The 11,617-nt window shown below is 49.4% G+C and overlaps 1 protein-coding gene across 4 annotated transcripts; it reads left to right on the top strand.

The window, feature by feature from the left end:
* On the top strand, window positions 1-10,212 carry Myadm (myeloid associated differentiation marker). Of its 4 annotated transcripts, none has more exons than XM_021167328.3 (3): window positions 1-226; window positions 4,167-4,254; window positions 7,640-10,212. In XM_021167328.3, exon 3 carries the CDS (start codon window positions 7,642-7,644, stop codon window positions 8,602-8,604), a length of 963 nt encoding a protein of 320 aa, XP_021022987.1. In that variant the 5' UTR covers window positions 1-226; window positions 4,167-4,254; window positions 7,640-7,641; the 3' UTR covers window positions 8,605-10,212. The 4 variants fall into 4 exon arrangements, with proteins under 4 accessions (XP_021022987.1, XP_021022985.1, XP_021022988.1 ...); XM_021167326.3 differs by lacking the exon at window positions 1-226 and adding an exon at window positions 1,344-1,555; XM_021167329.3 differs by lacking the exon at window positions 1-226 and adding an exon at window positions 1,344-1,717.
* The last annotated feature ends 1,405 nt before the right edge of the window (window positions 10,213-11,617 follow it).

The raw sequence follows: 11,617 nt of genomic DNA, 5'->3' as shown, positions 1-11,617 counted from the left end.
CACGAAGCTGGCTGTAGTGAGCTCTTGGACCCCTTCGAACCCCCACCTCCCACCCCCTTCGCGAAGCTCCTAGCTTCCTCTCTAGGGCTAGGTCTATAAACCTCTTTAGTCTTCCTGGAAGGTAACCAGAAGCAGCCGCGGGGAAGAGACAAGCAGCCGCAGCCGCCACTAGGCCCCGCCCAGCAGCAGCAGAGCAAGGCCGCGCCCGGGACCGCTGCAGAGCGGGGTGAGTGAGTGCAGCCAGGAGGGAGGGAACCTGGTGTCCCGGGTCTCCGCCCTGCCCAGGGGGCCAGCATTGGGACCTTTAGGAGAGACCTAGAGGTCCCTCCAGCATCGCGACCTTCAGCTTCTTTTCCCATCTGGCTCAGTCGAGTTCTTTCAGGCCCTTAAATCCGACTTTTTTTCCCCCTTCCCCAATCCTGCATCTCTTTCCTGCTTTTGCCCCTCTCCTCCCGGTACTATAGCGCCCACCGAATCCTTCCCACATGGTAGAACCTAGAATCCAGACCTCCGGGCCCTAGCCCCGTCCTCATAAAGATTCTGAGTCTCTCCCTTTGTCCTGAAGGCAGGAATTCAGGCCAAAAATAGCGTGCCCTTCTAGACTCAGGCAACCTACCAACCAACCACATATGTTTTGAAAACTGAACTCTCAGAAATCTGGTACCCTCCCTCCAAATATCCAGGAATTTAGCTACTATCCATCATCCTTTCGCGTCTCCTGGCTGTGATCTTCTGAGACTTGGCCCAGCAGTCCTCAGGCCGTGATTACAGTGTAATTGGACATATGGCCCACTCTCCTCTATGCAGACCCCTAAACGAAGGAATCTAGTCTTTGTTTTTGGGGGGTGGGCCCTCACTAGTCAAGGTACTTTAACCTCAAGGCCTGGCACCCTAAATTCTGCTTCAGGTAGACAAGACTCTAGCCCATGGACTCCGTTAAACAGAGGTCTGGCTGACCCCCAAACTGCTGGGACCTGGATGTGTAAGATTTCCTTTTTCTGGGCATCGTGGGGGAACTGATAGACAAAGACGTGGGGCGGAGAGCGGGAGAATTGAATGAGAGATGAGGCTAGGCGTGGGGACCCGGCTTAGTGTGACGGTTGGGGGTTGGGGTACGGGACTCTATCTAAAACAAATCATAAACAAGTACGTTTCTATGGCAACGGCATTCTCCGGTCTACCCTGAAGATTTCTTTCTAGAGCTATGACAGGGAGGATAGCCCCCAGGAGACCCCACCCCTCCAGCTGCTGTGTCTTCCTGTTTTGTCTCCACGGCTACGGTGACCTCAGCTCTGCACCCCCTCATTGGTAGGGCGGGAGATCCAGGACGCTAGCCTTTTTGGGGCGTGGTGTGGCATTAGCCCCGCCTTCGGGGCCTACCAGGGATAGCCTGAATGAAGGGAAAGTCCCTTTTCACCGCCCTAGCCAGGCCCAAACCCCGCCCACAACCCCTCCCTCGCGCGCTCCTCAGCTGGCCAACTCCACCCAGTCCTAAGACCCTTTTGGTCTGCAGCTGTCGTCCTTGTTTGTGCTACAGTCGCCACTGGCTGGAGAGGTAAAGCTGCAGGGACCCCCAAAGGGAAGGAGTTGTGGTCCAGGATCCTTGGTTCTAGAAAGAGGAGTGGGCACGGATCCAGGTGTCTGGATCCCTAGAAACACTGCAGTTGGACCAGGACTCAAGCTCTGGATGAAAGGCTGAACATCTGGGCTCATACAGGTCATACATGGGAAAGAAGAGGGACTGGGGAGTGGGCACGTGGGTCTGAGGAAGGACGGTGGTACTTGGACCCTTGAGGCTGAGAGGTAGGATGGGATCTAGACTCCTAGGTCTGACCAAAAAGGTTTGGGATCTGTATTTAAGATGGGTCTCGGGGAGGAGGGCAGGATTCAGACCTTAATCTGGAGGAAGCTGGGGGTCTGAATTTGTTCTGAGGGAGAAGGTACTGGAGTCTGAATTGGGACGGAAGAAGGGAGGGGCTGGGATCTCTTGGTTTGAAGACTCGGATAGATGGAGTATAGATCCCTGAATCCGAGAAGATGGAACTCCTGGATGCTTATACCTGGTGCCTAGAGGGACTCAGGAGGGGAAAGTCCTTGTTCGGACCCTCCTCCCAGAGGCCTGCAACCCGCACTAGAGTACCGGGAGAGGGGAGTTGGGGGGAGGTAGGTAGGAATCTTTGAAGGCTTACAGCTGAGCCCACCACTGGTGTGAGGCGTGGCCTGGAGTCTGATCAGGGCTGTGCCCAGCATGTGCCCAGTCTGTGGAGTGATGGATGACCTCAGGAGTGTGGCATTGGGGAGGGTAGCAGGGGTGCTGGGTGTGGCCCTGAGAGTGGAACTAGACCTAGGAGGAAACTCTAGGGGCGTTTCCTCACCCTGCTTGTCTTTAGCTGAGCATTCCTGAGCAATGACTTCAAACGACGCTGGAGGCCTCTATCACTAGTTCCGTTACCTCTCCTAAGGTCTTCCTTTCTTGCTATTCCTCCTTTCCTAACTTCTCCCGGACAGAAGGATTTATGCTGGACAATAACCCGCCATTTTTGTTTTTGTTTAAAAAGTTTTTAAAGACAGGCTTTATGTATATAGCCTTTGTAGTCCTGGAACTCGCTATGTAGACCTGGCTGGCCCTGAACTTGTAGAGATCCGTCTGCCTCTTCCTCCTAAATGCTGAGATTAAAGGCGATCTGTTGCCCACTTATTATAGTGCAGGGTGTCAGGCTAGGCCTGGCTTCCCCCCCCCCCAAAAAAAAAAAAAAAAACCCGATCCTGGTGGGAGCTGGAGGTTTCTGCCTTTCTGTCTCATCTCAACTCCCAAGTGCCCTGGAGGCTTCTAGTTCCCAGGGAGAATTGCAAGTCCTGCATGAGTTCTAGCATGGAGCCAAGGAAGAGCTGTGTCCTGGAGCTCAGTCAGATTGAAGGAGTTTTAAAGGAGTCCGCTCTGCTCGTACTCAGGAGAGTCTCATTCCCCTAGCCCCATTCCCACCCATTAGGGGTTGAACCTAGAACCTCACACATGCTAGTCAAATACTCTACTTAAAACCTCACCACTACCGACTTCCTTTCCCCCCACCCCCACCCCTTGGTGGTCTTGAACTCACTTTGTGACCCCAAGAAGGCCTCAAATTTCCAATCCTGCCTCTACCCGGTGCTTTGGGAACTGTTCTGTACTCCCAGGCCAGACTTTCCTCATTCTGAAAGGACTCAGAGTTCAAAAAAAGATTTTTCCCTTAATCCCAGCACTCAGGAGACAGAGGCACACAGATCTCCGTGAACTCAAGACTAGCCTGGTCTACATAGCAAGTTCCAGGCCAGCAAGGCTTACATAGCAAATGCTTATCTCAAAATGGAATGTGTGTAATCAATCAGTGGGTGAGGGACGCAGGGACGCATCTACTGCAGAGCACGGAAAGAGGTCAGAGGACAACTTGTGGGAGTCGTTCTGCCTGGCTCCAAACTCAAACTTTTCAAGTAACCATAAAAATCTCTCTCTCGCCGGGCGTGGTGGCACACACACTCCGGAGGCAGAGGCAGGCGGATTTCTGAGTTCGAGGCCACCTGGTCTACAGAGTGAGTTCCAGGACAGCCAGGGCAATACAGAGGAACCCTGTCTCGAAAAACCAAAAAACAAAACCAAAAAAACCAAAAAAAAAAAAAAAAACCCTCTCATCCTCTCTCTCTCTCTCTCTCTCTCTCTCTCTCTCTCTCCCTCCCCTCCCCCTCCCCCTCTCGCTCTCTCGGCCGGGGTCTTGGCACAACCTCCTGGTCCCTGCCACATTGCCCTGGCTGAGGCAACTTAAAGCCCTTATAAGGAGCAGAGACTCGGGGCCAGGCTGGGCCTCCCGCCTCTACAACCACCGCCCAGGGATCTCCCTCTGCAGGCTGCAAATCAGGGCTAGGTTAACACCACTCACGCCCCCTCGCTAGCCTGAGGGCGGGCCCTTTGTCCACATTTGCTTCCACCCCACCCACGCAGCAAGTTCTGGGAGAGGAAGGAGAGGGGCGGCGCTTCCTCAAGGCAACCTCTGGGGCCTCGCCTGGGGGATCTCTGCCAAGTATGCGTCCCCACGGGGAGACACGTCCCAGCTGTAGAGTCTAGGGCTCCGGGGTTAGAGTGCTGCAAGGAGGACTGTCTGATTTCCACTCTGACTGTCTCTCTCTCTCTCCAGGGCTTCTGATCAGCCTTTTCCAGGTGTGCAACCCTAGCCGCCTTCGTAGCCGGAACTTTCTCCTTCCGGTCCTCTGTTAAGGGAGCAGGTGAGTGTGCTCCAGAGTCCTAATTCCTAGCTCTTGATGGTGGAGCGCCCGCGGTCAGGATTTACCTGAGGGTCAAGAACTTGGGGTAGGGAGCTGGTGTACAACTTTAAGGGAAGAGGACTGGGGTTTTAGACCAGGAGTCTAAGAGGGGAGGGTTTAGAGCCCTGTGCTGAGTCTGATGAAGGTGCCCCAGGGGCCTGAACCCCTCAGTTTAGGAGTGTATGCCTGAAAACTGAATTGAGTCTATGGTAGGAAGACTGGGGATTCCTGGGACAACTAACTTAGCCAGGAATACTGAATTGGATTTATAGGAGGAGAGAAAGGACTAGATCCTGGATCCCTGGGTATGAGGAAGGAGGGGAATTGCGCCTAGATTCCTAGATCCTGACAGACAAGGGACCTGGAGGAGTTCCAAAGGATAGAATCAGAGGCATCCGTGTGTCTAAGAAGTCGTATCCAGAAGCTAGCTCCTGTGTACTTTGGGAGCTGTTCTGGGACAGTGTGAGCTTCCAGAGGTTAAAGCATGCCCTTCTGTCTTTCCATGGGTTTGACCTTAGCATGACTTTTCTTGGGGGAAAAGTTATGAATAATTCTCTGTTCATCACAGAGCACAGGATGATGGGCTGCTGCACGGTGGTGGCTACACCTTTAATTACAGCACTCCAAAGGCAGAGGCAGGCAGATCTCTGTGAGTTCGAGGCCAGCCTGATCTGCATAGTGAGTTCCAGTACAGCCACAACAAAACAAACAAACAATCAAAGATGCTAGGTCAAAGAAACCAAAGTTAACCCAAGTGCATCCTGGTGAGCCAGTGAGTTGACTGGAAATACTTGCAGGGGCATAGAGAAGCCCACCCCAACATGGGTGATGACTCATGGAAGATGCATTTCTGGGGTACACTGTTCAACCTGTAGTCAGTTGGGCAGTAGAGTCTTCCTGTCTTCTCTTAATTGTTTGCTGCTCATATATTACTTCAGCCTCATAGCATAGCCTTGTAACTTTCTGAGCCTTGGGAGTTCTATGGTTTGTCTTTCTAACATGTAATTATTGTGTGTGTGCATGTATGTGTACACCCCATAGCCAGTGTATGGAGGTCAGAGGACACTTTGCAGAATTCCACATGGTCTATCCACCATGTGGGTCTTGGGGATTGAACTCAGCTTATCATGCTCTGTTTTAAGTTTCTTTCTTCCTTTCTCTCTTCCTTTCTTTCGATTTATTTATTTATTTTCCATATATGAGTACATTGTAGCTATACAGATGGTTGTGAGCCATCATGTGGTTGCTGAATTGAACTCAGGACCTCTGCTTACTCCAGCCCTGCTTGCTCCAGCCCAAAGATATTTTTATTATTATATGTACACTGTACATATAATAACAAATACATAAATACATACATAAGTGATATTATTATTATTATTATAATAAATAAGTACACTGTAGCTGTTTTTGGACCCACCAGAAGAGGGTGTCAGATCTCATTACGGATGGTTGTGAGCCACCATGTGGTTGCTGGGATTTGAACTCAGGACCTTCAGAAGAGCAGTCAGTGCTCTTACCTGCTGAGTCATCTCAACAGCCCCTGTTGTATCTTTACCCACTGAGCCATTTAGTTGGCCCCAAGTCTCTATAGCTTTTGAGTTATTTGAGTCCCTCCCCTCCCTCTATCAGCTGATGTTCAATTCAGAAGAAATAACTACAGAACTGACAATAGTAATAAGAAAATTGGACCTAGAAACCACCTTCTCATATCTTTAGTGGCATCAGCCGAGAGGTCAGACAGTTAACATCCTGAGAAGGGCTCTGGCATTTGGTCCTAGTTCTGAGCCTCTAGGACAAGGAGACAGAAGCTGTGGTTTGCAGTGTAAAAAAAGAAATGTGGCAGGGCAGTGGTGGCACATGCCTTTAATCCCAGCACTTGGAAGGCAGAGGCAGGTGGATTTCTGAGTTCAAGGCCAGCCTGGTCTACAGAGTGAGTTCCAGGACAGCCATGGCTACACAGAGAAACCCTGTCTCAAAAAAGCGGGGAAAAAAAAAAAAAGATGTTAGTCCTTCCACTCACTTCCCATGTCAGGGTTACATGGTACACTAGAAGGCTGAGAGGCCTGTCCTGAGGTCTAGCCCTGCATGACTGATCTCGAAAACTAGAGATTTCAGTGGACCGCTCAATGAGAATGGAGGGAGTTGTATTTTCCTGTACTTGAGGTACCGGTTAGCTGAGTCCCTGGAGGAAGTGATGAGCTCAGAGATAGGAAAGCAGAAACTGAACGGTCTTCAATTCTCCAGGTCTGAGGTAGAATTGGGGGTGGGGTGGGTGAAGCTTGAGGGAGGGGAGAAAGAAAGCATAATGTTCCTGGTCAGAGATCTCTGGAAGAGGAGTGAGAAGGGTGCAGGTCCAGGACTCTGGTTAGATGTGGGAGGTGGAGTAGAAGTTGGAATTTTGAGTGGGTAGGGGCTGCTAAGGTCTATGTTGCTCTTATATACAAGAAATCTTTTCACAGGGCATAAAGTATGAGGAAGTTAGAGTCTTGGCTATGGAGAAGTTAGAGATGACTGAGTCGCTGTGGATAAAAGAGGGAACTTTGTACACAGGGCCTGGGGTAAAAAAAAAAACCCTAGGTCACACACAGGAAGTGAAGTACAGGCTAGATCTTAGATCATATCTTTCATTGCTGGGTGGGTGGTTTTGTTGTTTGTTATAAAACAGGGTTTGTTTGTTTGTTTGTTTGTTTGTTATAAAACAGAGTAGCCTTGATCATTCTGGAACTCACTCTGTAGACCAGGTTGGTTTTGTTTGTTTTAATGGCAGAACCACATTCTGTAGCCCAAGCTAGCTTGGACTTCATTACAGAGCCCAGGCAGGTCTCCATCTCACAGTAATCTTCCCACTTTAGCCTCCCAAATTCTAATGGGTGTGCACTTCTTGACTTGGTTTGCATATTGCAGGGTTCAGATCCAGGGCTTACTGAATGATATAGACAAGCGTGTTACCAGCTAAGCCACATCCCCAAGGTCAAAGTTGTAGGTGTATGTTTGGGGTGAGTCTGTATGTGTTCGCATGGAGGTCAGAAGTTGGTTTTTTTCCTTCAAGGAGTTATGTCCCAGAGAACCAGCTCTAGTTTTCCAGCATGGCAGCACATACTCCAGTGGATAGGATGCTGAAGTATAGCTTTGAGTGTTTGGATTTTGAGTTTTCTCATGGGTAGGGCTAGGATGAGCCTAGACCCTAGATGACCAATTCATTTTTATAGTTTATAAACAAGTTCCATAGATTAAGACACAGCCTTTTCAGAATTCAAAGTAATTTGTTCCAAAATGGATGAGGGCTAGGTACCTGGATTCCTCAGTATGTGAGCTCTTACCCAAATGCTTTTCCTTTTCTCAGCCATGCCGGTAACAGTAACACGCACAACCATCACGACTACAACGTCATCCTCCACCACGGTGGGGTCCGCTCGGGCGCTGACCCAGCCACTGGGCCTCCTCCGCCTCCTGCAGCTAATATCCACCTGTGTGGCTTTCTCGCTGGTGGCCAGTGTGGGTGCCTGGACAGGGCCCATGGGTAACTGGGCCATGTTCACCTGGTGTTTCTGCTTTGCTGTTACCCTCATCATCCTGATTGTGGAGTTAGGTGGACTCCAGGCCCACTTCCCCCTGTCATGGCGAAACTTCCCCATCACCTTTGCCTGCTACGCGGCCCTCTTCTGCCTGTCGTCTTCCATCATCTATCCCACCACCTATGTGCAGTTCCTAGCTCATGGACGTACCCGGGACCATGCCATCGCTGCCACCACTTTCTCCTGCGTTGCCTGTTTGGCGTATGCCACTGAAGTGGCCTGGACCCGTGCGAGGCCCGGTGAGATCACCGGCTATATGGCTACCGTGCCAGGGCTGCTCAAAGTTTTTGAGACTTTTGTAGCCTGTATCATCTTTGCCTTCATCAGCGAGCCGATCCTGTATAATCAGAAGCCAGCCCTGGAGTGGTGTGTGGCAGTCTATGCCATCTGCTTCATACTAGCGGGGGTGACCATCCTGCTCAACCTAGGGGATTGTACCAACGTGTTGCCCATCCCTTTCCCCACCTTCCTCTCAGGCTTGGCCTTACTCTCTGTTCTTTTTTACGCCACTGCCATCGTCCTCTGGCCCCTCTACCAATTTGATCAGAGATATCAGGGCCAACCCCGCCGTTCAATGGATCCAAGCTGCACTCGTAGTATTAGTTATATACAACCCAACACGGTGTGTTTCTGGGACCGACGACTGGCGGTGTCCATCCTGACAGGTATCAACCTGCTGGCATATGTGTCTGATCTGGTGTACTCCACTCGTCTGGTGTTCGTCAAGGTCTAAAATTGACAAGGGGCTCCCTTCCCCATCTCTCCTTGCAGCCTCTTCAACCAGTTGATTACCCAGGTGATTGGTACCATCCTGTTTTCTCATCTCCCTCCCGTTTCCTCTTCCCTGTTGGATATGTATAGTCTTCCTTATTCCCCGTTTACCTTTTCCATCTCTTTCTTACCTTTTCCTCTTCTGCCTGTTTTACCCTTGAGCTGTGGCTCCACAGCTTGCCTCGTTCATTTTTTTCTATCTCTATAGCCTTTCCTGTGGGTTTTATCACCTGCTTATTTTCTTGGGAGCCCTAAGAATTCTTGCTTTCTCTCCCTCACTCCTCAAAGGTGCTGGCCCCACACATCCCACACTCCTTTACAGTTACCCATACTCCTTTGCAGTTCTTTACTCCATGGGTCTCTTTAGGGGCCTCATTGCCAAAGCATGCCTGCCTGCCTGCCTGCCTTAGCTGTGCCTTAGTCTCTGTGTGTGTGTGTGTGTGTGTTAAGGGGATTGGGAAGCAGGCCATATAGTGTACCTCTCCTTTAAATTCAAAACAAAGCAAACAAAATCCTGGAGGTCAGCAATTCCCGGTGGCCAGAAGTCAGCATTATGCAGTCTCTGCCTCTACTTGTCACTCAACGTTGCACCAAATTGGCTCTAGATTTTTTTTACCAGGCTTACACCACCTAGAGCCTACCCTAGATGAAGCAATGGATGGGCACCTTTTCCTAAATGATTCTCTGTGCTATTCAAACAAACCCACCAAAAATATCCACATGGTATCTCTCTCTGTGTCTCTGTCCCTCCCCCCACCCCCCAGGGTTTCTCTGTGTAGCCTTGGCTGTCCTGAATTTGCTCTGTAGACCAGGCTGCCCTCTAACTCAAGATATCTGCCTGCTTATGCCTCCCTGGTGCTGGGATTAAGGGTGTGTGCCATCACTGCCTGGCTCCCATGTGGTCTTAAGACAACTCTGAAGTATTTCTGAGCGTCAGTAATGGCTGCTCTCTTATCTCAGTGTTAAAAATAACATGGTCTGCTTTAGCAGGAATGAGAAGGAGCCTTTCTTTGTTGGCCTTAAAGGCATTAAGATCATTAAAATCATCTTTAACTTTTCTGAACACAAACAAAACAAAACAATCAACTAAGAAGCTTTTTTTTTTTTTTTTAAATAGCTTTAGAGATTTTCTTAATGTGGCCCATTCTGGTCTCAAACATAATTGTGTAGGTGAGGCTTCCATTGAACCCTTGTCTTTCTGACTCCACCTTCTGGGTGTTGAGATTACAGATGTACCACCATACCCCCGTTGTGTAGCCCCGTTAAAGAGAGAAGTTTCTTAGACATCTTTTCTTGGGCTGGAGAGTAGGTTTGGGGTTATCAGGATTGGAATGGCTTGTGTGTGCTGTGCGTGAACCCAGGTCCTCTCGTGTGCTGCTGCTTGCTGCTGCTTTCTGCTTCTCTGACATTACTTGGTATATATGGATAAATAAATGTATAAATATATATATATATATATTTTTAATTTTCTGGAGCTTTGGGTTCCTGTAGCTCCTGCTGTCAGTCACCCTTTCCCACCCCTCACATCCATAATGTTCTTTTTTTTTTTAAAAAAAAAAAACCCTCAATATAATGATAACAGGAAGACTCATGCTTTCTTTATCTCCGGGTGGGTGGGTGGGGAGGAATGAAGGACTCCAAGAGAGAGGTGAAACTCAGATTCTTCAGTTTGATGACAGAAGGGGCGTAGGACTAAGACAACCTTGGCCTCATCAGAAAACAGTGGCAGAGCCTGGGTCCCCCCCCCCTTAAAAATAATGTATTTATTTTAATTTTATGTACATTGTTGATTTGCCAGCATGCATGTCTGTGAGGGTATTGGGTCCCCTGGAACAGGAGTTACAGACAGTTGTGAGCTGCCATGTGGGTACTGGGAATTGAACCCAGGTCCTGTGGAGGTGAACCACTGAGCTATCACTCCAGCCTCCCCTGCATTCCCACCCCTTTAAGCTGGTCTCATGTAGACAAGGCTGGCCTCAAACTCAATATGTAGCCAAGTCCTACCTCCTCCAGTGCTGGGATTACAAGTAAAAGCCACCACACCCCGTTTATGCAGTTTTGGGGACTGAACCCAGAGACTAGCCCATGCTGGGCAAGCACTTTACCATCCGAGCTATATACCGTAGCCCAATAGTCTTCTTAATTTTTCAAAATGGGGGTGTGGGAGCCTTGAGCACTCAGGGGTTTGTTAAAAGCACATGCTTTGGCACTGTGAGAACGAGGGTTCAGGTCCCAGTACCCAAGAAACAAGCTGAACATCCCCTCAAATGCATGCAACACACCCCCATGGTAAAGGTGGGGGCACAGAGAGTCACTGGGCTTGCTGGCTTCCTGCCTTAGACAAATACGCAGTGAAGGAAATGACAGATGGTGCCATTTTCTGGCCTCCACAACTACACTCACAGGAACATACATTTTATAATCTTAAAAGAAACCAGGAACGTTGACTAGGAAAGACAAGAATGCAATTTCTCCCATAGAAAGTCCCTTGAGAAACACAAGGCACTACGGTAGCTTAGAGGGAAAGTACTTGCTTAGCATGTACAAAGGCCCTGATAGGCCTGTCCCTAGCAACACACACAGATTCAGGAAGAAAATACCACTTGGGCAATTCAGAAATACAATGTCCCAAGTGTTGAGAGGTGATTTTGCAATTAAAAAAAAAAAAATGCTTTGAGTCCAGTTCATAGCGCCCCCTTCAGGAGCTCACAGCTACAATCAGGAGAGAGCTCAGATTAAAACCACTGATACTGGGCTGGGCGTGGTGGCACATGCCTTTAATCCCAGCACTTGGGAGGCAGAGGCAGCCGAATTTAAGGCTAGCCTGGTAGTGAGTTCCAGGACAGCCAGGGCTACACAGAGAAACCCTGTCTTGAAACAAACAAACAAAAAACCCTGATATCCTTTGGCCTCCATGATCACACACATACAGAAATTTCAGGATCATACAATCTCTTTGTGCACCTGTGCCCACA

The sequence above is a fragment of the Mus caroli genome, unplaced genomic scaffold (assembly GCF_978045245.1).
Source record: "Mus caroli unplaced genomic scaffold, Mus_caroli_1 scaffold_8, whole genome shotgun sequence".
Classification (NCBI taxonomy): Eukaryota; Metazoa; Chordata; class Mammalia; order Rodentia; family Muridae; genus Mus; species Mus caroli.
The sequence above is the reverse complement of the archived record's forward strand: the minus strand, read 5'-3'. Positions and strand labels throughout refer to the sequence as shown.